Below are 27,663 nucleotides of genomic sequence, written 5' to 3'. Positions count from 1 at the left end.
AATAAAAATGACTTGATACGCAATGATAAACTACAGTATGGTGACCGAACAGTAAGTACGATAATTGATTCATAATAATGAGTGGCTATAGTTGGCTACTGATAAACTATTAATAGGCAGATGCGATAGCATGATCGTGGAAGGACTTCTCCTAGAAGAGCTTGTGCTCCAGGGTCATCTCAGAATCAGGCTGGAGACCAACACAGGCCCGGAAGATGTTGGTCAGAGCAGAGCGCTGCTTGGCCAGAGCATTGACGACAGGGGTGCCAGGAGGAGTCAGAGGAGCCTGTAATCCATTAGTCTATGGTCTATGCGCAGAAGATAACCAAGGATACATACCTTGAGCATGTAGCTCAGCACACTGAGAACACTGTGGAATCCCTTGTAGTCGGCGTCATCGGCCGACTTCCAGGTGATACGAGTCATCATCTCGGCAATGACAACCAGGTCGATGATCAGAGGGGAAGCAAGCAGAGAGTCCTCGCAGATGTTGAACAAACTGATGGTCTGGTGGCCACCCATGAAGATCTCGGCGTAGTACTCATCCAGAGCACGCTTGTTGTCACCGACAGCGGGCATGTACTTGATGACAACAGTGTGGTCGGGGTGTTCGCCCTCCTTGTAGAGGAGGTGGTTTGCCGCGACCATGTCATCAACGACATTGGACTTGGAGATCTCCTTGGAACGGAACTGCTTCTGAGAGCTCAAGTTCTTGCCGTCGTTGTTACCCAGGTGGTTGTAGCTGGCTATCGAGGTGAGCTTGATACCCGCGTTGATCAAAAAGTCAACCAGAGCTGACTTCATCTTGGTTTGGCCGGACTTGAAGTCGTCACCACCAATGAAGGCTCCGTGTTTCTCAGCAAGCTGGATGGCACCGGGGACGAAAGTGTTCTGGGGCGATCCGTTGATGAAGGGAACGTTGTCCAAGATACAAGCCACCGCAAAAACGGTAGAGGGAGAAACCTCCTGGTGGCCGGCCTTGATAGCGTTCAGCAGGTTGTCTGCAGTGTCATTGACGCCGGGGATGATGTCAGCGTAGCGCTCGGTGTTGGCAGTCCACATGACAATGACCTTGTCCAGGCCGTTCTGAGCCTTGAAGTCACTATTGGCTTTATTAGCATCTTCCACTATTGGATCAGTGGTTGCACTCACCGCATGTCCTTCTGGATACGCTCGACGTGAGCCCAGCAGGCCTTGTCGCCCTCGAGGACATTGTCTGCACGGTCTTCCTGATTGGCAGCAATGAAGTCGGGGTAGTAGATACTGGGCAAGGGCTTCATCTCGGCCATCTCCTTACGAACCAGCTGCTTGAGGGTTGGCTCAAGAACCTGCGCCCGATCCATGGCATCGGCAAGGTTCATGCTGCTGATGTCCCAACCGCCAATGACCAGATCATTGGGGTGGACCATCGGGAGCATGTCATGGAACGGAATGTTGATCTCCTCACCCGTCTTGCAATCAGTACCAAGCTTGACGGTGGAGCTCATGACAACGGAGCCGTAGTAGTTGGAAGCGCGCTCGCCTTCGCGGGTCTCCCAGACGAGGTGGCGGCGATTGGCAAGGATACCAGCAGTCACCGTGGAACCGTTATTTCCACCCCAACCGACCATCATCATACCAACCTTGCCGACCTTGCGGTCAACCTTGAACTGGTAGTTGGTCACCTTGGGAGTGGCGACCATCTTACCCTCGGCGGTGCGAGTGATGTCAGTGGTGTGGTAAGCATACTGACTCTTGATCTCGTTGTCAGTGTACTCAACGTTGGGCGAGTTGACGGTGAAAAGAGGAGCGGTGGTGGTACGAGCCGACCCGTTCACGGCGCCATTGGCAGCAGCATCCGAGTTTGCGTGGGGAGCCATTGCGTTAAAAGTTGCTGAAAAGCTCGAGTGATTTATTGGATGTATAGTGAACTATCCGGTGCTCCACCACGAGAGGATGAGCGCCGGCCGTTGAACGGGTGGTGACGCCTAGAGACAAAGTATGTCAGCTCGGATCAATTGTGATGTTATTCACTCGCAAGTCGAGGAAGGAAGGCTCAAATTGAGCTTCCTGACCTGGAGACGGGGAAAGGTTCCGGGCATGACGCAGTACTTACGAGTTGAGAAGTGTGCCGAAAATTTTGACGGTTTTTAAGCGATCACGCCTCGGAGAGTGTGATCAGAAAGCTTAGAACCAGGAAAATTCTTGGACTGGGAACAGAAGCTGATGTACGATGTGTTGAGGGAGAGAGAAGAAAGACCAAGGGGGAGAGGAGGGAAAACGGCAGGATATTTAAAGCGGACCACGATACTCCTTAGTCACGATGTCTCCCGCATTGCTCCGCAACCCACTCTCTCCATCTCAGTATTATTCCCCAAGGTTCTACCCCCCAATTAGGTCCGAGTTGCCAGTAGTGACTTGTTAGCGATAACGAAAACAGGAATCGACGGTAGTGAATTGTCAGTTGCGGTGTGACTAGGTATCAGTAGAAGCACAGATACTGCGTCTCATGCCCCTCCAGGTACTCCGTACCCCTCCATTAATGCTGTCCATTGGCCTACCATTTGCCTTCTACAGATTGAAGCAACACTTTGCTTTGTATAATCCTTCAGAATTCTGCTCCTTAATTGCCTCTGGAAGTTGATAAAGCTCCCAAAGCTGCTGCCTGCATGCTGAGCACACTTTGTTCATCGCTAGAAGCACTAGATAGATACACCGAGGTTCCAAGAATGCAGGTCGGCCGCTATTATTCCGTCAACCTCAATCTTTGCTGTCGCCTTTGGACAACTTCATGAGTCATGTTTCATATCTTTTGATACTCGTAGTACTACTCTCCTACAGACCACCGATAACGACACCTGACAACCGGCAATTGAGCACATGGAACGTGCCTAGATTGAGAATGCAACTGAGACAGCGCATCGGACCCGATTCAGGAGTAAAGGACAACCTGTGGTCTGCGCTTGCATCGCTTGCGAACAGAGTGGACCGAGTCGACGAAAACAGTTTACTGCTGCAGTGATGCTCCGCTTTGGAATTGGCGGTCTACGGAGACCCTAAGTGCCTGCCTAGGGGCTTGGGCGCCTAGGCTCGGCCTCCTGGGGGCATACCTGCCGTCTCGCACATTGAACAATTGGATATTTCAATAAAAGTAAGCAAAGCTCAAAGGGTTGATTTAATGCTGATATATAGACGAGAAATATCTATCTATCAGGGATTCGAATTCGCGTACGGATGTCAGTGGACTGGTACGGCCTCCTGGTGCTTGCAGCTGCTGGAATGTTGCGGTGTGCAGGAGGCGGGAAGCTCGGCTGGACGTTCCATGGTTACATCCAACACGATGGCCTCATCCTCAGCTCATAATTATTTATGCGGGCCTGACGTCCAGTAGTGCAATCAGTACGCCGGGAGACTACATCGCTTGATCCGTAGTCATAAACGTTGTAAAAAAATACGACGCGAACCACAGGTAGACAATCTGGTGCTCGCAGCTATTCTGCTAACGAGGCCGTAATCATATAACCACAAGGTCAGGCAATGCCGTGTATGGAATGAAAGAGAATTTGTATGTGCTATTTTCAATGCGCCGAGTTGCCAAGGGCGAAGTCAGTTCCCAACTCCTGAGCCTCGAGTTCATAAGTGGGAGCTGGTAATCGTCCAAGTCTATCAGATGCCGGCGCAATAGACATTGTGAGCTCATTATTGAACTGAAAGAGCCATCACGATCTGCATTCTTGCGATCTGTTAGCATAAAGAAATGCCAGAATATCGTTCCTTCAATCGAAGGAAGACTCATGAACAGTTTGCTCCATATTTGAGCTCACGAGGTCAGCAAGTGATCTTCCCGCAACCATGGTACACCCCGTGTTTTGAATTCAATCGTCCGGAGTATTCGACACCAAAGAAAACAATACTCTAGATCACTTGATCCTTCAGAAATGCGCAATTTGGCCTTCGAGAAGCCTGAGTGTGATGATATGCTCGAATCTGTAGTCATCATCAACCGACTTGCAAGTCTCCATTGATGTCCCGCGGATTGACTCCTCATTCGATGTCCCAAGCCGTGACGGCTCAGTGCAGCTACTGTGGCCGGTTAAGTTTGCGCCCCTTGCCTCGAGGCAATATTCAGCTCCACTTCTTTGCAGCAAAGTAAGCCATGACCTGAACGCAAACGAAAGCCGTCCGAACAAACCTAGAGACACCTGCAAGTAATCTTGAGTCCCTAGACGAAGGATTCAGCAATCAGAGAGCACTGTGATCATATCAACATTGGCAGCAAGAATACACAGGCTAATGAGAGGCTCGTGCACCATCAGGGTTGGATTATGGATACGACCTCAGAGTTTTGATCCGAGGGAGGAACAGGGCTGATGTATTGACAGCCAATGGATTGATAGTAGAGTGAACAGTTGCCCCTGACGAACGATCGGCAGTTTCGGTGGTTCTTGGTTCAGGGGGTTGTCATCCTGGACCATGGACCTTTCTGAGAGGCACAATCATGAGTATCCCCAGTACCTGATAGTGCTCTCAATTATCAGATATCCAGATATCTAGAAGACCAGATTGATCTGAGATCCAAGTCTGTCTGAAAGAATCATCATAGAAGGTTAGAAGCATCCAACAGTGGCCAATATTTGCGTGTGGTCAACGGGAAAAGGGGCGTAAACAGAAAAAAATATCATCACCCAATCAGACCTCGACGCCTCAGGCAAGCCAACATCTCGTAGGTTCGATTATTTCGCTTTGATCCGCCAACAGCCTTCTTCTGCCGCGAGAAAAATAGAGCAGAATAAGACTAAGACCAATTCAAGAACGCGTGTCATCCTGAACTACTCCTGATTGGGGCCGCGCCGTCGAAAAAGAAAGCACACTAAAGTCCTGGATCGTCACACGAGGGCCATCAGTCGCGGTTGGTCCCACTCGACAGAAACACGGCTCCAAACAGCAATTGGACTATTATTATCATCCATTTTCCTCTTCCTCCACTCCTTGCAGTTTGACATATACCTACTTCTATGCATCTCGAACATTGATTGTTGCGCTATTCCTGGACTGGTTGACCACTTTAACTGCAGGATTCAGTCTTTGATGCAGAACGAGCAGGGATCCTTACGTGGATGGTAACCAGTGGTAGACCGAGCAAACCGACAGATGACGGCTACTGCTTAATCTGAGAAATTCATTCACCTTTGTGCTTGTTATCAATTCAATGAACGAACAATATCAGTGATTCGTATATCCTGTAGACCTCTTGTCGGTCGATATGGCGGGATTGATGGACGGGGCCCTGTTGCCCACCATCAAATGCTCCAATTGCGGGATGAGGGTCGAGATCTCGCAGATGGGAGATCACGTCTGCAAACCTGCGCCAGGTAGTTGCTCGACTGAAATATATCAACATATGCCAGCGTGACTGACTCTGTCCAGCATCTCCATCTCCGCCGCCTCCATCGCCTCCACCAAAGTCCGACTCTGCGACAGCCTCAACACACCTGAGGAACCCGTCTGGACCCAGGCTGGGACGACCGGGGCCTCCACCGCGCATCGATCCATCATTAGCGAGTATGTTATGATGCACATCGAGCTCATCCTTTCCTATCAATAGACGTGGACTAATGTGATTGGATCGACTAGATCGGTCGTACTTACACCCCAATGAAGATCTATCGAAGAGTGAAAAGGACTCTCTGACCCCGTCTCCGCTCTCAGTATCAACAGGACAACGGTCGCCGTATTTGCAGCAAAGAAGTCGCATCTCTCCCCTTCTGGATGAGCCCGATTCGCCTGATGTGATCAAACCAGTTGGCAATTTGCCGGCTTTCCCCCTGCCACGATCGATGTCCAAGAAACGAAATGCTTCGCTGTCGCTGTTGCAGATAGCCCAAACTGCACCGCCAGTGCCCTCGCCGCAATTCGCGCATGCGATGGATAGAGAGGCTTCGCTGCCTCCGCAGAGTGCGCGCATGTCAGGATACGAGAGAGGACGTTCACCCCCGCCTTTGACGAAACAGCATGATGCGCCTCGCGCTCAAGCGATCTCCCATAGACATGGGGACTCGATTGACAGCAGGAGTAGTTACGGAACATCCGCCGGGAGTAGCCGGTATGGCGAGAACAACTCCAAGCGATCGACTGCCATGTCCAGTCGGCGACCCTCATTCGGCAGCATTGCTCAAGAGTCACATCAATTTACGGAAGAGGCATCATCCGGCCGCGCCCATCATCTAGAACCTTTGATCGAGCATTCATCCTCAGCGGAGCAATCAGCTGGGACGGAAAACCAGAAGCATGACGGAAAGGGCGGCAGCTTCAGCGGGTTCGATTTCGGAGTAGCAACCGCCGAGAAATCATTTCCTGATCCATTGCGTGTATCGTCTCATACGAATTCCGACCGGCTTAGCAGCACACGAGGCTCCGCTGAGCTCTTCTTCCGAAGCCCATCGCAAAGTTCGTTTGGCTTACCTGCTGATTGGCTTGATCCTAATGAAGCACGATCGTCGTCTGCCTCCTCCGCCAACGTGTCATACAAAGCTTTCCGACCCTCCGTGTCAGACATTGAACCACCCAGTGTCTCGCAATCTGAGCCAAAGGATGTGCCGAGGAAAGGCACAGATTCGAGCAGTGAAAGCAATACATCAGTTTCCAAGTTTGCTCGTGCTCTAGGTCTCGATTTCCCCGATCATGCGACGGAAAATTCGACCTCTTCTTCTTCCGAATCGTCGCCCTCTGAAACACGGAGCGGAACCTCAATCTCCAGTCTTCCCTCCGAAGCAAGCCTGTCAAGAAGAAAGCCGTCGGAGACGAGCCGACTGGGAGTCGTCAAAGAGCAGCAGGCCAGTGGCAATCGGCAACCAGTGTTGCCCGAAACCGAGCAGACGGAAAGTCCCGTTGATCTTGAACCCCCGCGAATTCCTGCTTCACTTCTCAGTCCCGACTCCCCGACAGACCCGGCCATCAATCAAGGTAGTTTGTCCTTGGTGGTAGACAAGGCACCAAGCCTTCCTCCACAGCCTCGCGAACCTCGCATACCTCTCGTACGACAAGAATCTCACGATCCTCGAAACGAGCCCCCGGAACGGCCCACGATCACTCGATCGGCGACAGAGCCTCCCGTTCGACCGCCACCTCGTCCCAAAGGGCGTTGTAGGGGATGCGGTGAGGCAATTCTAGGAAAGTCTGTCTCGTCCAAGGATGGCCGCCTGACTGGGCGGTACCACCGCGAATGCTTCGTCTGCTGTCATTGCCGATCGCCATTCGAGACGGCCGATTTCTACGTGCTGAATGACCACCCATACTGTGCACAGCACTATCATGAACTGAACGGGTCCCTTTGCAGTGCATGCAACAAGGGTATCGAAGGCCAGTATCTCGAGACGAACGAGAGAAGCGGCCCGGGGCCGGCGGATCACAAGAAGTTCCACCCCGACTGTTTGACCTGCCGGACCTGCGGGATTCCCGTAAAGGGCGAGTACTTTGAATGGAACGGTCTGGTGTACTGCGAACGCGACGCTCGCCGCGCAGCTGCATCCATGTCGCCCAATCGCATGCGCCGGCCAACCTTGCCATCCTCGCCCTTGGCCGCTCGTCCCCCGAACTACCCCCGATGCCTCCTGGGTATCCCCGCCGCCCTGGCCCTGGCCCTGGTCATGGACCTGGCTTCGGCCCGGGTCCTGGTCCTGGCTCTCGTCGTCCTTCCGGGATGTTGGATGTACCGCGTGGGCCTCCCCAGCGGGCGCCCGACGATTCCCGGAGAGGCGGACGACCCGGTTAATGATGACATGATTTCTATCATTTTGTTCAATTGTCCTGATGAACTGGTGGCAGCGTTGATTGAACTTTTCGCGCTCTTCGTGGTCTACATATTTGGATTTATTTCACTCGTTCTTCATCTGGTCTGGACCGCTATATACCCTTGCTTTGACCTCAATTCTTTACATTTCTTGTTCATACGCTATATATCCCCACTGTCGCTTCAGAAGGTCTGCTCTTGCTTGCTTGTGCATACTTGGTGTACTATACTTGGAATTGCGGTCGGCCATGTGAATAGGACGTTAATGATTAATGTGAAATCTATTTACTCGCTCTTATCCCGCTTCTCCAGCTTATACAGAAACTTCCGTCGAAAAAGCCACCCAAACATGACCACCAGAAGCGACACAGCCCACGCCTGAGCCCTCTGCGAAACAGTGACTCTCTCGTCTCGAGTCCCCGCCGGAACACCTTTCACCATCGCCCGACACCGTCCCGGATCATCCGTAATAATCCCATCAACCCCCCGCTCAATCGACCACCGCATCAAACTCGGCTCGTTCACCGTCCACACAAACACCCGCCGCCCCGCGGCCCGCGCTTCCTCCAGAAACCCCCTCCCCATCCCCATCAACACCTTCTGGTTGACATTGACCGACGCCGGACTCTCCCGCAGCACCCGCGCCGCATACCACAGATCGAAGCAGATCAACGCGGTCTCGAAACCAGGCAAGTAGGTCTCACACAGTGGGAAGAACGCAGCAGACCAGCACCCGAGGACGAGCCGTTTCGACCACGGCGTAGCCGGCGCGACGGACTCAAACGCCTCCGCAAGAAGCGGGATGATCCGCTCGGGGAGATTACCCAGCTATTTCTGTCAGTATCCTATCTTTCCCAAACCAGAGTAGAATTAGGGTAGACTAGAGTAGAGTAGTATATACCTTGATATCCAACACCACCCAAATCCCCTCCCACCCAGGCTCACAAAGCAGCGCCAGGAAATCTACTAAGCGCGGCATCCGCACGTGCGGCGCCTGTGTGGTCTTGAGAGCCCGCAACTCCTCCCAGGTATATTCGTCCACGAACCGCTTCACGCCGTAGACCCGCTCTAGCGAGCGGTCATGGCAGAGCACGACGACCCCGTCGCGGGAGACGCGGAGGTCCGTCTCGATGGCGTCGCAGCCGGCGGCGGCGGCGGCGCGGAAGCTCTCGAGGGTGTTTTCGGGGTACTGGGAGGAGCGGGGTTTGTGACGGTGGGGTGTTTGGTTTTGCCGCGGTGGGCGATTGTTTGGGGTTTAGGTGGGGGTTCATGATGTGATGGTTGTGATTGTCTATGTCTAGAAGATCAAAGGAGGAAGAGATTCATGGTTGTTTATAGTTGTTTATGCCTCTGCCATGACGTGCATGTGGGCCGGAGATAAGGGGCCAGGGCCGAGGGGTGGAGACTTGCATATCCATGTGTGGATGCGTTGTTTCGTGGATGCCTGAGACAACCATCGATAGATATTCTTCTGCTTGATGAGAAGATTTCTCACCTCAGCGGGGATGACGCGTGTCTAATAGATGGAAGGATCAGAAAAGCTACAACTGGGACGAGGAGCAAAGCTTGGACTCTTGGATTATCTCCTGAGTGAGCTGCTTTGGTGTGGATCCAGAGCCAATCTACCAGGGAATATATATGTTGAGGACGTATGTATTCCACTACCTTGCAACTCACATGTGGTACAACATATGAAGTCGACTGTGTTCAGGACTGTTCCTTAATTCTTTTGCTATTGTTCGCAGAGACATATCAGCGGCAGGAGACCCTCCGGACCGCAAGACGGCCGCGATTCACCAGTACTACGGTCAAGAGCTTCTCAGATTGTCGTTCATCAACTACGGAGTAGATAATCTCTAGACAGATCATACAAGCTGTTGCACTTGATGACTAGACTCCTTTACGTAGTGCATATTGCGCCGACGGTGTAAGTGTACTCCACCACAGTGACAGCCAGCTGTTGCTTGGATTGCTGGCGTTTGTTGTATGAGTGGACCGGTCTACGACCTACATCGAGTCCGTTGGGTGTTGGAGACGAAGAGGTTATGGACAACGTACCGGGGAAATAAGTGAGGTTTTTACCTTAGGTCTTCGCACTGACAAAGAAACGGTACCTTTGACATCGATCGCTTCGGGGAGGTGCTGTTCCGCATCAATACATCGTATACCATACGGGGTTGCTGAAGGCGTATCCCTAATACACATTAAGAGCAAGTCCGCGATACACAGGGAAATATTCTGTTGACCATGACCATACTAAGCTCGCGACTTCTGCGGAAGAAACTTCAACAAGCTGCTCGCCGGTCAAGCATTCAGGCAGTCACAGGGGCCGATAAAATTCGGCATAACCGCGATAGGAGGCCACTATCTCTCAGTTGTCAACCCTGAGTCTGATCTACATAGTATGTGCTCTGCATCTCCCAGACCGAGGCTCCTACTTCCGAACGGGAAAAGTTCTCCAAGCCGATCATCGACCCCTCATTGGGGTAAAACCACCCCACACAACCTCGTGCATCACGACTGCATCTTCTGCATTCTCCAATGTCTAATACGCCCTCGATCTATCTTTCTGGATCACATAGGCCATCGATATCAACATGTCAACAGCCATGGGACAATGTTCCACCGCTGAGAAAAGGAAAATCGCCGAGATTCTCCAACTGCGGGGCGACTCCACAGTGACGCATTTTTCAGCATTATTAATTCTGGCCATCTAGTTATTGCATAAATTTTGAGCTTTTGAACCTTCCTGGAGAACATCAAAGGTCGAGCTTCAAATCATTAAAATGTCACCATCTATCAAGCAATGGAGGAGCAACCTGAAAGGCCTTGACAGCCTGCAGCAGGCCGAGGCCCCATGCCCGCACCCGGCCACGGGGAAGTCCTCGTGGAAATCTATGCTGTTTCTTTGAATTATCGCGATACCGAAGGTCAGTAGCCTCGATTCAATGTACCGAACTTCGAATATTTATTCTGGTCTTAGTCGTAATGGGCGAGTACACCCACCACAAAGCAACCCAGGGAGTCGAAACTGTCGTCGTCCCTTGCAGCGACATGAGCGGTGTGGTCACTCAGGTGGGCGAAGGCGTAACGACCTGGAAAGCCGGCGATCGCGTCCTATCGACCTTCCTCCCGGATCACCAGACTGGGCAAGTGACCGAGAAGGAATTAGCACGCGGTCTGGGCTTGCCGCTGGATGGTGTGTTGGCGACACATCGTGTGTTCGCTGAGCAGGCTCTGGTTCGGGCCCCCGGTTACATGACGCACGAGGAGGCTAGTACGCTTCCCATTGCGAGCGTGACGGCGTGGATGTCAATTAATGGCATGCGGCCGATGGGACAGAACGGAGGAGAGGGCGAGTATGTTTTGCTGCTTGGGACGGGCGGGGTGTCGATTGCTGGTTTGCAGATTGCGAAGGCATCTGGGGCGAAAGGTTTGTGTCGTAATGCCTATACATTCTTGTGACATGCGATTGACCTTTCCCAGTGATCATTACGTCCTCGTCCGACGAGAAGCTGGAGCGAGCGAAGAAGCTGGGCGCCGACTATACCATCAACTACCGCACGAACCCCAACTGGAACGAGCAGGTGATGCGGGTGACAGACAGCCACGGCGCGGACATCATCCTCGAGACCGGCGGCTCGGAGACACTGAGCAAGACCCTTGACTGCGTCGCCTTTGGTGGATTGATCGACTGCATTGGCTACACATCCGGAAAGCAGCAGAATCCGAATGACACTCTCAACATGAACGTGCTCACGCTGCGCAAAAACCTGACGATCAAGGGCATCATTAACGGTCCGAAGGACCGCTTCGAGGAGATGGTGCGGTTCTATGAGAAGCACCAGATCCACCCTGTTGTCAACCGGGTATTCCCCTTCGAGGAGTCCAAGGAGGCGTTCAAGTTCCTGGCAAGCGGAGCGCATTTCGGAAAGGTCGTGATCAAGGTGAAGGACCAGTAGTCATTCATCGTATATCATGTACTATATCTCAGATTATATCTAGAAAAAGACATGACACACCGGTCAATCACCTTGACTAGGCTTGATCTCCCCCGACCCACCGATATCCTCCCCAAGCACAACCCCCCGATCACTATCGGCTGAATGTCCTGCAATATAAAGACCATCCGCGACCACTCCACCTCACTCGGATTCCTCCACGCATGCTTCGTTCCCCGCTGCACAGCAATGTCCCCCGGCTTCAACATCCTCTTCTCCCCAGAATCCAGAATCATCTCAATCTCCCCCTGCAGCACAATCCCGTAGTCCAGGCTCTGCGTGCGATGCATGAACGGCTCTCCACCGGGCCCGAAATCGACAAACCGACACACCGTCCCGCCAGGGTTCACCAGGCCCAGTGCATTCTTCTGCATGAGTTGCTCGTGAGTTTTGATGTCGGTCTCGTTGTTTAGGTTGGCGGGGAATTCGGAGGTCGTGTAGGCGACCCCATGCCTAGCGCGCCGTCCTCGTAGGAGCCCCAGGTGACGGGCTGCTCCGAGTGGATGATGGCTTGTCCGGAGGGGTTGTGGGTGGTGATGTAGCGGGTTATTCCCGCAAGGGGGGAGACTTGGCCTGGGTTTGTAGACATGATGGCTTGGAGGTGGTTGTCAATTTTTCCCACGGATGAGAGGATGGAATTGGTTGAATGGATGAAGAGAGGGGAAGAGATACTGGACGGGGTACCGCCACATTTTTATAGGAACGACTCGGATCAGCAAGGTCTTCACAACCTTACAGAGCTGGAGCGGTCTGGTTGGGCTGCAGAACTTCTGCAAGGATAACCCGGTCTGGCTCTCATTAAGTTTGTCTTAGTCTTGATTCTCAAACAGCCTAAGTGTCGTTTTAATTACATCTACTGCAGTGTACTGCCTATGGATCATCCCATGATGATTTGTTATGTAGCCTTTTTGGTGCATTTCTTTGAGCATATTGGCAGCAGATGCTCTTTGTTTTCAACACATTGATTAACGAGCAAGTGTTCCATAATGACGAGCGGAATAGCGTCGCAACACCGCCTGCCCCTCAGCTGAATGCCCTAGGCAGCTCGCCAAGGTCATGGCCGTACTGAAGGATCTGGAGGGGCAGCGGAGGCGCCCATCCTACAATCTCTCGTCTGTTCGACAAGTTCATTCCATGTCATCCCAAGCCACCGGACAATTTCCTTGGCGCCTACCTCGTCGGAAGGTTTTCGCGAGCGGGATACATGTTCCGGATCGGCGCCAACAGAGAGGAGGAATCTCATGAACTCTGCATTTTCAATCGACGACTTCCGCGCAGCAAATTGAAGGGGCGAAACCGCTAATTTACCCTTCTGTCCATTGACATCAGCTCCGTATTGGAGAAGCGCTCTCCCGAGTGGAATAGAGCACGTCGTTCTTGCAACAACCCCCAAGGCATATGAAAGCTTAGCAGCCTTGAGCTTCTTAATTGCCCCCACGGATTCCCAAAGGGAAAGTAACATCTTTTCTCGATTCGCGACCCTGCAGGTAGCATTTATGACCGGCTCTTCAAGGCAAACATCGGACATCCTTCGGTCCGTGTCGTCAACACGCGAGAGAGCCGCCATGAACTGCTCGCAGAGTCTCCACATGTCCTCAGAGTCGCTCTTCACGAAGGCAGCAGTAATAGACGCCGCCTCATCTCTATATTCCGGCATCTGATTCGTGTTGATAAGCCAATCAATAAACTTGACGTTACCGGTCTTTATAGCTCCGTGATAAAATTGATCCACAGCCCTGTGCTTCTCCCCCTCCTCGCAGACCCGCGTGATCATCTGCGCCATTGGCAAAGACCCGAGTTCGCCTACCGTCTTGCCTAACAGAGATGAAAATCGATAGAGATCGTCAACGCGCGGCAGGAGACGCTCAACCATCTCCACTTCATCCTCTCTGACCAAATCGAGCACCAGTGCCTGCACCTCATCCTGTTCGATTGTGTCGGCGGAGAGATCCCTTGGTGGTGTCTTGTCTTTATGAGCCTTTTCCAGGTGTTGGTCTCTCATGCTGCGTGATAGAAATCCTATATTTTCATACTCGCACCCGGAGACGCTGCATTTCCAAGGGCGAGTATGCTCTTTTTCATGTTTTGCTCGTTGCGCTTTTGATTCGAAGCCATGCTGTTGAAAAGAACAGTTCAAGAACCCGCATTTGAACGGACGTTTGCCGAAGTTTCGCTCAATGGAGTCGCAGTGGCAGTTTGGTTGATGATAACTGGAAGAGCACAGCTTGGAGTCCAGCTCTCGGTATATCTTCGCCGATACACGGAATATTGACAGTGGATCAAACCTGTTCCATCTGTCCCCTATCAAAGTCAGTCCTCTGCCCGAAGGTTTGAGTTAGTGGTATACCTTCGTTGACATGATACCAAGTTTGTGAGCATCTCTCATGAAATTGGGCTATTCTAATAAGAAAGTGATACAGATCCGGATACTCTGTTTTGATAGGCTGCAAGTACGCAGGTTTGAAAAAGGTATCGCGCTCTGCTGCAAACTCCTCGTTGCTGCGTTTAACCATCAGCGTCCTTAGGCAGTGCACAAGGCCTAGTGGCAGTGGCTTGTTCTTTGTCAACTGCAAGTACTTTTTGACCAGCTCATACCAGCCATTTACTGCGAAGTGATGCAATCTATAGCTCCCATCCAGTAGGAGGCTGGTGAAACCATCATCATCGGGCAAAGTATCGACCTCGTAATGACTTTGACTGAGAAAAGTAGTGCAGCAGATGGCAAGATCGAGGGTCGCATGGGTAAGACTAATATGTCCGTCTATGCCGGGACTGAACAAGTATCTGCTCTCTGTTAGCCAGATATATTCCAGCCAGACCTCACGATACATACTCCTTGACTGTGAAGTGTACAAATTGAATATATCCATCACTTATTTCGATAATGGGTCCGCAGAGTCGGTTAAGGTTTGGACTGGCGAACACTTTCTTCTCCAATTCAAGGCTTCCAGGTTTGATCGTCAGTGCTTGCTCGACCTCCTGGACGGTTAGTGGTGTCGGCGAGCAACCCACCCAGGCCAGTATTCTCCTGGCCTTGTCGCGGGCTGACGGTGGTCGCAGTTTGTTGATTCGTACAAGTACTCGGGAATACCTGTAACAGCTCAGTTCATCGTCTAATTTTGATCCCAGATATCCCTACGCATCATCCAGATCTTCTGGCAGAATGCTCAAATCTTCGCAAATTTCAGCCACATCGTCTATCAGCTCAATACCACTCAAGACGATTTTCGCATACAGGAACATCCCTAAGTAGTTGCGTGAGCCGCAAGATCGCGCCGAGAAAAGCATCTCCTACCTTTGGCTTTGGGTGCAAGCGGTGCCAATGAGCGCTTTATTTCATCCTGGAGTTGAGGAGGAAACCGTCTACTCTGGAAAATCTGCTTCAGCTGATAGTCGACAAAGACTTGGATGCTTTCCTCATTTTTCCCGTCAACCCGAATCATTTCCGATCTGGCCTCGAGAATTGCCGCGATATCTTCCTCTAGTCTACTGCTGATGAAAATGCGGGTCTCATGGCATTCATGAGATAGATGCAGGAGTTGCTTCAAAAGCACTCCACGCTCAACCTCGTCGATCTCGTCTAAGCCATCGATAATGAGAAAGACCTGGCCGGCGCAATCCAGAACCGTCTTGAGTGTATCCGCCGCCACGGTAACATTGCTTTTGATTTGTTCAATGGTTGAGTGACAGAGTACATCTTGGAGGTCCTCGTGATGAGAGGCCAGCTGGAATAGAAGCGAGTGTAGAACACCTAGAGCCGAAGTACTGCTGCTGAAGGCATGACTAAGAAAGGCGAAAGCAGTATGACCGATGGTATACGCCTTGTCTACCACGGCACCAGCAAGAAACGTCTTTCCTAGAGGTGGTCTTTGTTATTCAGGGCCGACATGGAGAGGAGGCTCACGAACCTGCGCCCGGAATTCCTTGAAGCCAGACGACTTTTGAAGAACCATTACTGACATCCAACCAATCCTTTACCACGTCCTCTTTAAACAGCCAAGTCCCTGTACCTTCACAGACACGGCTATGGAACCAGTTGAGTTTATCATCATACATCCTCGGACTCATGTCCGCTTTGATAGCGTAGAATTGCTGCAATCGGTGAGATTTCTCAGCATTTTTGAAATGCTCAAACGCCTTCAAGCGAGTGTCATGCTCCTCTCGAATATGCTCCAGCCTCACTTCGTTTCGCATCAGCAGAGCGTGCCGTTCAATGTGAGTCTTCACCAGATTAATGTGCTCCTTCTTCCGCGGCCACAAAGCCTCGAAAAAGTATTTTCAGCCTGCATCAAGCAAGATCATAGTCAGCTCCAGAGCACACACCAGACATATGCCACGTATCAGCCATACATACGCGGCATGGAAAAGAACTTCAACCCAATCTGATAAAAGTCGAGGATATCCTTGAAAAACAAAACCAGCACATCATAGATCCTATCATTTCCCGAGAACAAGACGACAACCTCCTGGAACTCCGGTAGCAACAATCCAATGTCCGCTGTCGTGTTCACAATCGCATCAAACGACTTCGTCAGGGCACTACTCCACTGCAGTAGCAGCTTAATCGGACCCCATATCAACCCCATGATTTCCGGATATACCTGCACAAAAGTGTCAATGACGCCAGTATATTCTCGGAGCCGGTTGAGGAAAGGCTCGATCTTGGCTAGATGGCGGAGATGCCCTTTTCTGCCCTGGTCGGCCTGAAGTTTGTCGGTCAGGTCGTAGACTTCGTCAATGGATGTGACTGCAAGCAGCTTGGTGTAGAGCTGATCGTTGTTAAGATTTGTTTTGAATTCGTGCACCGCTGCCTGGAATGCGTTCTGGATGAGGGGTTGTGTTGCTGCCATACTGACACTTCCTCCGCTTCTCCTGCATTTAGTTTCGCTCTCGCTTTAAGGTGTAGTGACTTTTAAGGCGCTTTCTCTCTTATATATAATCAAGAACGGGCAAGGCTGGAAGGCGTTGCTGAAGTGGCTGTACCTTATACTATGTTCTCTAGATCTCAGCCTTGTGCGTATGGAGTCAGACAACTGGATTGACTCGGCTCACCAGGCCTGATAATGCATTTCTGCAGAGATATCCTAGTAATAAAATCTAGCGAGGGCTCGACAGCATCTTTAGAAATAATAATCTACCACAGAGCGCATAGTGTCCCATTTCCGGCCACTCATGAGCATCAGAAGGAATAGCCGCCGGAGAGTCGCAGATGAAACCTGAAGCGCAGCGTTTCTCCTCATTCAGTCCAACCACAAACTCGCAAGTGGCGCCTTGGAGCTAAATGGATTTGCTCGCAGGCGCTATCTCATAATGGCTGGTACAAGTCCGATAGCCGCTCATTAATTGGTGAGGTGGAATTGGTTCATGGGGATGTGAGCTTGATTGCTACTTGAAATATGGGAAATAACAGATGGTAAAATAACAGTAGATAAGGTCTGGATGTCTTTCATCTTTATATAGTCTGGTGTTAACTCTATGCATGTCCCCCGGGAACCTATCCCCAATCCCAGAGTAACCTGCCCTGGACAACCGTAACCGCGGATACATTTCGTCATTGCAAGGCGGAACATTCGTCAATCTGTATAAGATCACTGGATGAAAACACGGGCTGAGTTCTCGCACATTGACAGTGTCAGTTTACAGGCAGTATATGTAAGGCGGTTCACGATAGGTGCCACTGACTGTTGTGACCACCTTCACTGCTCATGCAAAGTCCTGAGTAGGTGTACCTGGGCGTGTAATTGTGCTAGTCGTGAGCCCGTGCCATGTATTCTACATGAACGTATTCCCACAAAAGGTGGCCTGGACTACTTTCTTTACTTCACGGGCAAAAGAACCATAGATGTGGATGAAAGCGGGCGATTCGTTTGGCAACTGCTAATCAAATTGCGAGATAGAATCGCTCCACTGGAGGATTGGTAATCCTCTAATACGGATTTTTTACCAATAGCAGCGGTAATGGTCAGGATGATTGACAGGTTCACTGTACTGTTCCACAGCAGCGCTACTTAAATGGCCACTTATATACATATTGAGCTACTCCTTCCACTCATCTCTGCCCAGCTTGACAATATCACCCATCTCCACAACCCAATATTTCGACGGGGCCTTCCCCTCGTCGGCCATACGGGCAGCTGCTACAGCTGCTCTGGCAATGACAGTCTGATCTTGACCTGCACACAAGAGTCAGTTTCACAGTATCAAAACAGTCAGCACAGATCAGGCTGGTCATACCTAAGCTATCCTGGACACCTTGTCCCAGCTTATTCATATTTCCCACGATGTTCTCCAAGAGCGCAGATTTGGGATTCTCCCTCCCGATAATCATACCAGGCCGCAGGATAATAGCATGCTCAAAGCCAAGTTCCTTGATGGCATCTTCCACGCCAATCTTCATCTTCGAAAAGGGCAGGTAGCGAGCGAGAAATCCTCGAATGCCTGCACCCGAAATGAACACGTACGTCTTGACTCCTGCCTCCTTTGCTGCCCGGGCGTTCTCGATACACAAGTCGTGGTCGATCTTCCACTGATTCTGGAGTCCACCGGCTGCGGCTCTTGTGGTGCCGACAGCGTTGAAGACGACTGATGGCTTGGGTGAGAAGGAGGAGATCATGCCGGCCCATCTGGAAGTGTCGCCTTCTTGCATGGCTTCGAGCTTGGGTGACTGGACATTCGGAAGTCTCCGTGAGACTGTTTTGACGGATGAGAATGAGTCTATGGCGAGGAGGGTAGCGAGAATCTGAGAGCCCACTGCTCCTGTGCAGCCGAACACTGCTGCCGTCGTCATGATGAAGATTCTATCCTATATTTGTTTCTTTGGGTCCTTTTTGTTTTAATAGAAATATTTACAAGTGAGAAAAGAAAAGACGAGACTACAGAAAGAGGGAATGATAGCGTGATGACAATCTAGACTAGGCCACAGCGCTGCTGACGCTTCCTGATATGCTGGAGGTGGTTGGATTCTCTACTTAGGAAGCCTAACCAGCAGTAAGAATGTAGGATAGGGGCTAGCTCATTAAGCAGTGGGCTGACTAAGCCAGCATAACACAGCCCCCTCAACATGCTATATAGGTAAGGTCTGTATAACTTCCGAAATAGGTAATATCTATATTTTGTTAGGTGGTTATAAGTACTTATACCCGAGGGAGCTTGGTCAACTTGTCTTCACAGCAACCCAGAAATGCACTAGGAATGACCAAATGTTGATGGAAATACCCTGACCAAATACTTTTCCACAGTCTCTCGTTTGCCGCCAAAGTCACAAGGAGTATCCATATCCGGTACTGTCCAGTAATTCAAATGAAACCCGGAAGACTCCAGCGGCCGCTCGATGTAATGCACCGCATGTTTTATACCTCCAGCCAGCCTCCTTAAAAGATTACCCGCTAGGACAACGAATTCCCCGGGCTGACAGCCCGTCGGAATAAACGTCGCTGTGTTTTGCACCTCTACAGCAGAGAGATTTCCAGCCCTGTCTCTCAGGTCCGCAACTTTGAGGCCGCCATGCGAGTCCGGGAAATTGAACAGCATCGTCGTGGGGTCGATGTGGACAGGGACGCGGAGGATGTCTTCATCATGAGAGCACGGGGCGAAGTAGGTGGGCGCGAAGAACGAGTTCTCTTTGTGGTGGATAGAGGCTAAAGATCGAGTCAGATGCAGAGAGGACGACAGACACTCAAGCAGTGTGCAATGAATGACACTACATGTGGTATGCAAGTTTTCCGATGCGCAGATAAGCTCTCGTGCCTCAAGGGACCAATTCCCGCCCATATTATAGATCCCATCTCGGAGCTGCAGAACCTCTTCCAAGTGTGGTTCCCCACGCGTCTTTTCACTTCCGTACGGGACGAATCGCACTCTGCTGGCTACTCCAGACCTGGCGCAATCGGCTGCCTTTTCTCCAGGCTCTCGTTCGAAGAACTGCCGGCACTGACGGAGTTCAATTCATCAATACAGCAACCTGACGAATGTGTTCTGGCGTGGTATGGCACTCACCTTCTCAAAGCACATGTCAAGTCTATCCTGCGGGATTCCATGATCTCGTATTCGGCATGCCCCGTAGTCCCGGAGGGCTTGCGTGAAAGCTTCAGCCGCTCTATCTCTGATCCCTGTATCCTCGTGTCGAAGATCAGCGTAGCTGATTGACGGAAGATGATCAGGTTCTGTGATAGATCCCATGTTGTGTGAAATTTACCTTCTTCAATGATGGCAAGTATCAATAGGCGTGAAGTGACAAGGAGAAGCTGTGTTAAGAATTCTAGGGATGTGAACAATATGCATAACACATCACATGTGACCTGTTGTAGTCTAGCTGCATACTCCTGGTTTGATCATTTCATAACTAACAAGATACAGTAGCTAAATAAGGTCTATCTATAAGAGATTATTCTTTAATAGATTAATATATCTTCTAAGCAGTAACTACATTCTTTTATAATTAGGCATTTCTATATGCAGAAGATAGTAGATTCTAAGAGGCCTAATTATATAGCTACAGCCTACAGTAGTAAGAGGATTCCCTAAATTTTTAGTTAGGGTAAGTGCAGTCAGCCTGTTACCTATAGCTCTATCCTTTTTTATTTTGTCTAAAGATTGATAGGGTGGTAATAGAAAACAGGTAGGAATCTAATGTTTTGGTGGACACATTCAGAAATCATGTCACATGTTGCACTACTTTTTGCCAGGGGCAGAGGGATTAAGATCTTCTTTGTTGCCTTTCCTCATCGGCTTTTTGCCACAAGGCTTAGTTTTACAAATGCATCCATGTCTACTAAAGGAGGACGACAGCAAAGACCTTACTCTATAACTTTAGCTCGAGTCTTTGCTGGTGGCGAGAAGCAGAATAACCTCGCGACCTCTGGCCTCATTAATTCAAGGAAGAACCAGCCTTAACATATGGTCATCAACCGCGTTGAATGTCACCTATGAGCACCTCGACAAGAGCACGACGGATGATAAGGATGAGACGCGAGGAATCCGAGTTCCATTGAAGCGAAGCAATACCATTCTGGACTCCGACAGTCGTCATTCTCCTCACAGTGGGACTTCCTAGATTGCTCCCTCCACCTGACATCGTTGAAGCCGTTCCCGAATGTATATTTCAATGGACCCGACGTCTCCTGGCGCAATCATTTATAACTTATAATCAGAGCACTCTACTAAATATGCTGGAGTAGATTATCACTTGGACCTTGCTGTAGAATATCAAATGTATTAACGTTATTGTCATCTATGGCATATATCATATACGTTACCTGGGTTGCTTTCCTTTATCGACTGGCTATGAGCTGCAATAATATAGTAAGCCACTCCACTACCTTGGCGCTGATCTACTCGGCCCGCTGCCTCATTTGACAGCTAGTATCAATCTTTTGCTTCGATGTAGTTATTTGCTGGTTACGAGGTGACTCACTTGACTCACTCTCTGACCGATCAATGCCCTAATTCGGTATCGGGAGGGAGCAATATACGAGGTGACTCACCCTGTGTGGTTCCACCCATAAGTACAGCAACCTGTAATCTAATTAACTCGCTATGAAAAGAGGGATTGAGTCAAATGTTTAGGACTGACAACTCAGCACCATCTGACTATACGAGGGCAGGCATGTCATCCATGGCCCATAGAGTCATGGCAGGGGTACATCGAACTGTGGTCTGAGACAACTCATGTACTTTTTCGTAATGGATAGAGAAAATTGAGCAACACAGTGTGAACTGCATAAGTTTAGTATATACTATAGAGTAACCTACTACAGCTATATAAACCCAGCAAAAACCCATCATGGGCACAACAGACAAGGACAACAACTTCAATATCGACCTTCCGTATATTAGAAGATCAGGTATGATACTCCCCTTTCCCAGTTTCCCTGCAATCTATTTCAATGATGAGTATACCTTTCACTCGCCGAAATGAAGACATCCTTTTGCTTAAGTTGGGCGTCTTTGTGATTATAATTGAGGTTTCTGAGGTTTTCATACATGCTATTTTGATATTTCGTTATGGCATTGGGTCATCTTACTGACGAATAAATGTTACACAAATAGGGAGGGAGCGCATCATCCTGATAGTAAAGACTTTATAACTTCATGGAAGGCGACAGACTCGATGCGCAAGTCGATACCATTCGAGAGACATGTACCGCTGGAAACGTCCAGGTAAAGCTCCTTTCATATTGATAGAGAATTACTGCGTGGAAAGTGTGGTAAGTAGGTAAGTAGATGATCTCTGAAAGCTATGTGTAGCATGCAAAGCCATCTTCAACACCCATTGCTGTTCTACACACTAGACCTACTATGCCTGCTACTGTGCGGCTCACTACAAACATTGCGAATACCACGGATTCGCTGACGAGCATGTCGATCCGCTCGCACAAGCGGTAGGCCCTGTCCAGCCGCTACCACCACACTGACCCCATTTGGATTGAGTAGGCCCCGCAGCCGGAGGAGTGGTGGTGGTACTTGGCTGCGAAGCTGTAGTGGTCGCGCCAGACGACGGAGCGCCGCGCTCCATCTCAAAAGAACTAACCAGCACACTTCCACCAAGCGACACAGTAGCATAGTTGAAGATACCATACCGATAACCCATGAAGAACTGCCAGGTATTATTCAGCGTGTACGGTGTTCCAATCGAGTGGAAGCTGGAGCCATCGGTGCTGTAGTAGAATGACGCTGTCCTGCCGCTGCCGGGCTGGATGTTGGCGTATGCGCGCAGCCAGATCTTGGAAGGGTTACCGGAGAGGTTGACGCCCGCCACTTCGGTGCCCGTTGAGAGGGTGTTCCAGTTGGCGTCCATTGTGAGTCCGGCGACCATGCTTACGCGGAAGACGCCGCTGTTGTTGATGACGGCGACGTATGCGGAGGAGTCGCGGAGCATGGCGAGGCCGCTCCGGTCTCCCTGTTTCATGTTGTTGATTGTCAGCTCGATTGTTGCGGTGGAGTCTGGGCCTAGGATCCGGTGCGTGAGGGTGTTTCGGGCTGCGTAGGGGTTGGAAGTCACGGTGGCGGTCTTTAGGGTCAGGCCGTTGTTTACGCTGTAGTAGCTGGGGTCTGGGTTATGGTTCCATTCCCATTGAGGGCCCAGCGTGGTGCCCTGGAATGTGTCTTTTCCTGTAGGGGAGGACAGGGGACGTGGAGTCACAGGATATGGGTACTGGGTTCCCCAGCCCCCGTTCACTGTAGTTATTGCCGGGAACCCATCGGAGCCCCAGGTAATCGGAGCGAGAACCGGGACTCTGCCTCCGGGGTAGCTGTCGACAAAGGCCATGTAATACCAGTTTCCTGCAGGGGTATCGACAATGCCGCCCTATATTCCGTTAGTTCAGTCGTCTCTTGATTATATAGCAGGGTGCGTACCTGATGGGGCACACCACCTCCGGTAATCGGAGTTGCGATGTCCTTCAAGAGTAGTTTCTGTGTATATGGGCCCCATGGGCTGCTTGCCTTGAGGACATATTCGGCGTTGGCGGGGAGCGTGTTGAAAATGTAGTATTCGCCATTGATTTTATAGAACCGCGAGCCCTCAATGGCTCCGATGGTGGATTTGAACACTTGTTGCGTCTTGACCTGACTGAGCCCGTTGGAAGAGAGCTGGGCGACGGAGATGGTAGTGCCTCCGTACGCCACATACATTGTATCGTCATCATCAATGAGCAAGCCGGCATCATAGTAACAGGTGTTGATAACACCACTCTTAGTCCACGGGCCTGTCACCGAAGGCGCAGTGTAGATGTATGTAGTGCTAAATTGGACGCACCCAATCCAGTACCACAAGCCATTGCTCTTACGATATCTGAGTGTCGAAGCCCAGATACCTTTGACGTAGGCCTGTCCCCCATCGAGGTTATAGATAGAGCCCCAGTCCAATGTAGGCACTGAATGGCCGACGAATTCCCAGTTGACTAGATCGTACGACTGTAGGATAGGAGCACCGGGAGAGTAATGCATTGTTGATGCGGAATAGTAGAAAGTGTCATTCACTCGGAAAATGTCGAGATCAGCCAGGTCCTCCCACAAGACCGGCTGATTGAAATTTGCGCCTAATGCGGCGGTCATGAGGAAAAACGCGCATACAATTCCTTTCATCTTGCAACTAACTCTGAGCCTGCGATTGTGTCTTGTGAGTCACTTCATAGGCCCGCTGTCCGCTTTTATAGATCGTCTGGAGCATCTTCTGCTACGACAAGGATCTCGGTTCAGCTCCACTTGCGAAGGAATCTCTATTTACCGAGATCCCTGCTATTAACGATGCATGCTAGACATTCTGAGTACCATATTGTTCGATGATCAGCAAAGTCGTTTGCATATGTGGCCGGGATTGTTGACAGAAGTAAAGGATGTCGAGCGGGAGAAGGAAGACGCTAGGTACGGAGTATGCACCAAATCAGCAATGATAGCAGATCATACCAGTAAACCATCATTCGGTGAAGTCTCGCTTGAGATTCCAGCTTTTCCAGCCCATTGTCAACCTGTGGAGTCTCCGAGACTGACGGACCGTTTTCCCGAGTAGTCTGTATGGATGGACATTGCATCGCCTTCCAGACCTCAGTATGCAGACAGGCGGTGCACGGATAATCGCCTAGCTTCTTAGCCGAATTAATCTCCACTCAATCCACTGAAAACCGTAAGTGGTGCCTGGCCCCCTCATTTTAGAGTCTGGGGAAAGGGAGGGCCCACGGCGTGAGTATTCCAATCGCCCATTTTAAACCAGGAGATTGACATCTTCAGACCAATGTAACTTCAGCCCTGGCTATTTGACTATAGTCCTTGTCTGCTTGGATACTGACGCCGGATAGAAATGAGAAAGGGCCAAACTCCGTTTCAATCCATTTGATGAATCCCAGAGTCTACGAGATTGTTGGAACTTCCACAGCCCTTGTGTTGCTTATGCAGACTATAGCAGAAGGGTATATGAACCACTGATAGCTGATGTAGGTTGGTTAGCCACGTTGACCCGAGCACTTAGTAGATCTTTTCCAAGGAGGAGTCAGAGTTCCCCGCAAAATGCCGGGCCCTGCGCATGCTTAGCGGAGTATACCTCAAATGCCGCTCGGATGGACCATTCAGATTGAGATATCTGCGAGAAGGGTGCTACTGAAGATTATGCGGGGTCTCCAAGGGCAAATCATTGCTGAGGATCCCGGTGGTGGGTTGATTTTAGCCAAAATATACATCCCGAGATGTTCGACTATCGGCTAATATCCAGACTCTGCAGCATCCGCAAAGTACCTAAACGAGGAAATATAGATTACTGTGGCTCAAAGCATTGCATTGATTTAGCGATTCTCCGGTGGAGTGCATCTTCTTGCTTCATATTCTCGGCACCTGTTGATCGTCGCCTATGCCGAAGGGGCCTTTTGGTGCTTTAAAACAGGCCATCACTTCGATACTTCAGGGCGTCTGGAGTATCATTCATCAAGCAAGACCTCAGGTTGATATCAAATTTACTGCCTTCATAGGGATCCGCGATGAGAGCTATAGGGGCCACACTCCTCGGACTGGCAGTGGCCGTCCAGGCTCAGCAACCGCTGTATGCCCAATGTACGTCATATCCTATCCTTCTTAAGGGATGGACTATCACTAATTAAACACGAGGTGGTGGGAATGGTTGGACGGGCTCGACCCAATGTGTGGCTGGTGCATGCTGCAGCTCTATCAACGCCTGGTACTATCAATGCCTTTCTGGCAACTGCATGCCCAGCACGACCATGACAACCACCGCTACACGCACAACCTCGACAAGCACATCCGGCGCTACAGGAAGCCTGCCCACCAGTTTCAAATGGAGCTCGACCAATGCTCTGGTTGGTCCCAAGAACGACGGCCGCAACCTCGCGGGAATCAAGGACCCCTCTATCATAGAGGTTGACGGCACATATCATGTTTTCGCTAGCACTGCTCAGGCATCAGGCTATAATCTGGTGTACTTCAATTTCACCGACTTCAACCAAGCGGGGAATGCACCCTTCTTCTATCTCGACCAGAGTGGCATTGGGACAGGATACCGCGCTGCCCCCAGGTCTTCTACTTCCAGCCGCAGCAGGCGTGGTACCTGATCTTCCAGAATGGGAATGCTGCCTACTCCACAAACAAGGATATTAGCAATCCTGCTGGGTGGAGTGCTCCCAAGAACTTCTTTAGCAGCGTTCCTAGCATCATCACTCAGAATATCGGGAATGGCTACTGGGTGGATATGTGGGTTATCTGCGACTCCTCCAATTGCTACCTCTTCTCTTCTGATGACAACGGCCACCTCTACCGCTCCCAGACCACACTGAGCAACTTTCCCAACGGCATGGGCAACACCGTCATTGCACTCTCTGACTCGAATCCCAACAATCTCTTCGAAGCTTCCAATGTATACCGCGTGGGAAATCAGTACCTTCTCATCGTTGAAGCCATCGGGAGCGATGGGAATCGGTACTTCCGGTCATGGACAGCACCGTCTCTCACGGGTACATGGACTGGACTTGCGAACACTGAAGCCAATCCCTTCGCGCGTTGGAATAATGTGGTCTTCTCGGGAACTTCCTGGACCAAGAGCATCAGCCATGGCGAGATGGTGCGCTCGCAGGTAGACCAAACCATGACTATCAGCCCGTGCAAGCTCCGCTACCTCTACCAAGGTCTGAGTCCGACGGCGTCGGGTGATTATAACTCTCTTCCGTGGAAGCTGGCTCTGCTTACGCAGACCAATTCTGCGTGTTAGTTGGACACAGGACAGTCATTCGGACATACTTGCACCTGACTGCGTCTATACTTGCACGGAGAGTAAATCCTGTATTTATCACCGGATTACCATCAAAGTGCCAGGCAATTGGAGCGAGATCGGAAGACTGTCTTTGGATGGTTGTCGACAAAGGTTATGTAGTCAGTGATTGCAGATACTCTCTAAATCTGCGTATATTCTTTTTGAGCCTATAAGTGTATTTGACATCGCATATATTACCTAGTGCACTCTTGGCCAACGACAAGCTTGTGATCCATATTGCTTCATTGTAGCCATGCACCTTAGTACGAAACAAAAAGCCATTCCTAAGTGCATACTCGGCTAGGCTGTCCTGTGACACTGCGCTGGACTTCAGATGCGCTACAAGGAACAGCATTCATGGTAGCATTGAGGTCTCTACAAAAGTGTCATATCAAATGGACAGATAACCTCTTGCGCAAGAAAACACGTACTGGTGGTTTTGTGGATGATATCAAACAAGCGTCGGTAGCCATCCAACTTCAATCTCATATATGCATTGATCAGTTCAAAAATCTTTCCTCTCAAGGACAAACCAGCCATGCGACCTGCGGTAATAGCCTTCAAGGTTCTCCCTTAACGGTCTTACCCTCTCCTGATGCTGATACCCGTTGCTGCCTCTCAAGCCGCTTCCTCAGGTAATGGGTGTATACCATCAACGCGGAAATCCCAAGAACAACCGCGTACATGAGATGGTTGACCCTCCGGTCGCAAACTGGCTCCTCATTCCACAGACCACATACTTGATACGAGAGTATCAGAAAGGCGTAAATTGCCAGCAAAGTTCTGGTTCATTCTTAGTGAAGAGCAGAGCAATCTAGGTGCCTGACTTACTTGAAGATGTGTCGAGCAAATGGGTTTATGAGATATTGGGCGATTGGGTCTCCGGGGTAGGAATCGACTATTGGGCAAAGAGGTGAGACTGGGAGGTCATCGCCCGATACTGATAATGCCTGCATAGCAGGTGCTGGGAGGAGTGTATCTGATGTGGTGGGCATGATGTTGTCCGTTAGTTGAATAGTTGGTACGTGTAGGAGAGTGACTGGACGAAAATATCTATGAGCTACGGATATCAGGCAACTTCATTGAGCCTCCCGCTTCTCTTCTGACCCATAATACCTTGATATTTCCTTAAAATGTCCCATGCT

At 50.4% G+C, this 27,663-nt stretch overlaps 11 protein-coding genes across 11 annotated transcripts; 4 read left to right on the top strand and 7 right to left on the bottom strand.

The window, feature by feature from the left end:
• Positions 1-49: 49 nt before the first annotated feature.
• Positions 50-2,209, bottom strand: P174DRAFT_436389 (inositol-3-phosphate synthase INO1). The gene is made up of 4 exons (XM_024826029.1): positions 2,096-2,209; positions 1,153-1,967; positions 340-1,102; positions 50-286 (listed from the first exon to the last, which is right to left on the bottom strand). Exons 2-4 carry the CDS (start codon positions 1,857-1,859, stop codon positions 152-154), a joined length of 1,605 nt encoding a protein of 534 aa, XP_024686586.1. The 5' UTR covers positions 1,860-1,967; positions 2,096-2,209; the 3' UTR covers positions 50-151.
• Positions 2,210-2,701: 492 nt separating this feature from the next.
• Positions 2,702-3,174, top strand: P174DRAFT_436388 (uncharacterized protein). The gene has a single exon (XM_024826028.1). It carries the CDS (start codon positions 2,771-2,773, stop codon positions 2,999-3,001), a length of 231 nt encoding a protein of 76 aa, XP_024686585.1. The 5' UTR covers positions 2,702-2,770; the 3' UTR covers positions 3,002-3,174.
• Positions 3,175-4,800: 1,626 nt separating this feature from the next.
• Positions 4,801-8,245, top strand: P174DRAFT_499735 (uncharacterized protein). The gene is made up of 3 exons (XM_024830924.1): positions 4,801-5,351; positions 5,407-5,541; positions 5,614-8,245. Exons 1-3 carry the CDS (start codon positions 5,243-5,245, stop codon positions 8,148-8,150), a joined length of 2,781 nt encoding a protein of 926 aa, XP_024686584.1. The 5' UTR covers positions 4,801-5,242; the 3' UTR covers positions 8,151-8,245.
• Positions 8,246-10,625: 2,380 nt separating this feature from the next.
• P174DRAFT_426339 (zinc-dependent alcohol dehydrogenase family protein) lies at positions 10,626-11,730 on the top strand (the record flags this gene model as incomplete). The annotated part of the gene is made up of 3 exons (XM_024825378.1): positions 10,626-10,698; positions 10,752-11,201; positions 11,255-11,730. 3 exons carry the CDS (start codon positions 10,626-10,628, stop codon positions 11,728-11,730), a joined length of 999 nt encoding a protein of 332 aa, XP_024686583.1.
• A 14-nt stretch (positions 11,731-11,744) lies between these two features.
• P174DRAFT_508348 (cupin domain-containing protein) lies at positions 11,745-12,412 on the bottom strand (the record flags this gene model as incomplete). The annotated part of the gene is made up of 2 exons (XM_024831452.1): positions 12,257-12,412; positions 11,745-12,170 (listed from the first exon to the last, which is right to left on the bottom strand). The coding sequence occupies exons 1-2, from the start codon at positions 12,356-12,358 to the stop codon at positions 11,745-11,747; spliced, it is 528 nt and encodes a 175-aa protein (XP_024686582.1). The 5' UTR covers positions 12,359-12,412.
• A 268-nt stretch (positions 12,413-12,680) lies between these two features.
• P174DRAFT_508347 (uncharacterized protein) lies at positions 12,681-16,619 on the bottom strand (the record flags this gene model as incomplete). The annotated part of the gene is made up of 7 exons (XM_024831451.1): positions 12,681-14,070; positions 14,117-14,553; positions 14,603-14,860; positions 14,909-14,966; positions 15,065-15,625; positions 15,678-15,950; positions 16,124-16,619. 7 exons carry the CDS (start codon positions 16,617-16,619, stop codon positions 12,824-12,826), a joined length of 3,330 nt encoding a protein of 1,109 aa, XP_024686581.1. The 3' UTR covers positions 12,681-12,823.
• Positions 16,620-17,752: 1,133 nt separating this feature from the next.
• P174DRAFT_398489 (NAD(P)-binding protein) lies at positions 17,753-18,716 on the bottom strand. The gene is made up of 2 exons (XM_024823839.1): positions 18,004-18,716; positions 17,753-17,942 (listed from the first exon to the last, which is right to left on the bottom strand). The coding sequence occupies exons 1-2, from the start codon at positions 18,554-18,556 to the stop codon at positions 17,806-17,808; spliced, it is 690 nt and encodes a 229-aa protein (XP_024686580.1). The 5' UTR covers positions 18,557-18,716; the 3' UTR covers positions 17,753-17,805.
• Positions 18,717-18,840: 124 nt separating this feature from the next.
• Positions 18,841-19,982, bottom strand: P174DRAFT_499731 (Clavaminate synthase-like protein). The gene is made up of 2 exons (XM_024830923.1): positions 19,765-19,982; positions 18,841-19,698 (listed from the first exon to the last, which is right to left on the bottom strand). Exons 1-2 carry the CDS (start codon positions 19,945-19,947, stop codon positions 18,955-18,957), a joined length of 927 nt encoding a protein of 308 aa, XP_024686579.1. The 5' UTR covers positions 19,948-19,982; the 3' UTR covers positions 18,841-18,954.
• Positions 19,983-22,087: 2,105 nt separating this feature from the next.
• Positions 22,088-23,823, bottom strand: P174DRAFT_381181 (putative xylosidase/glycosyl hydrolase; the record flags this gene model as incomplete). Its single annotated transcript, XM_024823065.1, has 2 exons — positions 22,088-23,074; positions 23,125-23,823. The coding sequence occupies 2 exons, from the start codon at positions 23,821-23,823 to the stop codon at positions 22,088-22,090; spliced, it is 1,686 nt and encodes a 561-aa protein (XP_024686578.1).
• A 1,412-nt stretch (positions 23,824-25,235) lies between these two features.
• Positions 25,236-26,476, top strand: abfII (putative extracellular glycosyl hydrolase/cellulase; the record flags this gene model as incomplete). The annotated part of the gene is made up of 3 exons (XM_024828613.1): positions 25,236-25,308; positions 25,363-25,690; positions 25,768-26,476. The coding sequence occupies 3 exons, from the start codon at positions 25,236-25,238 to the stop codon at positions 26,474-26,476; spliced, it is 1,110 nt and encodes a 369-aa protein (XP_024686577.1).
• A 602-nt stretch (positions 26,477-27,078) lies between these two features.
• P174DRAFT_415764 (uncharacterized protein) lies at positions 27,079-27,513 on the bottom strand (the record flags this gene model as incomplete). The annotated part of the gene is made up of 2 exons (XM_024824438.1): positions 27,079-27,301; positions 27,350-27,513. 2 exons carry the CDS (start codon positions 27,511-27,513, stop codon positions 27,079-27,081), a joined length of 387 nt encoding a protein of 128 aa, XP_024686576.1.
• Between the last annotated feature and the right edge of the window lie 150 nt (positions 27,514-27,663).

Source organism: Aspergillus novofumigatus (genome assembly GCF_002847465.1).
Source record: "Aspergillus novofumigatus IBT 16806 chromosome Unknown P174scaffold_1, whole genome shotgun sequence".
Classification (NCBI taxonomy): Eukaryota; Fungi; Ascomycota; class Eurotiomycetes; order Eurotiales; family Aspergillaceae; genus Aspergillus; species Aspergillus novofumigatus.
The sequence above is the reverse complement of the archived record's forward strand: the minus strand, read 5'-3'. Positions and strand labels throughout refer to the sequence as shown.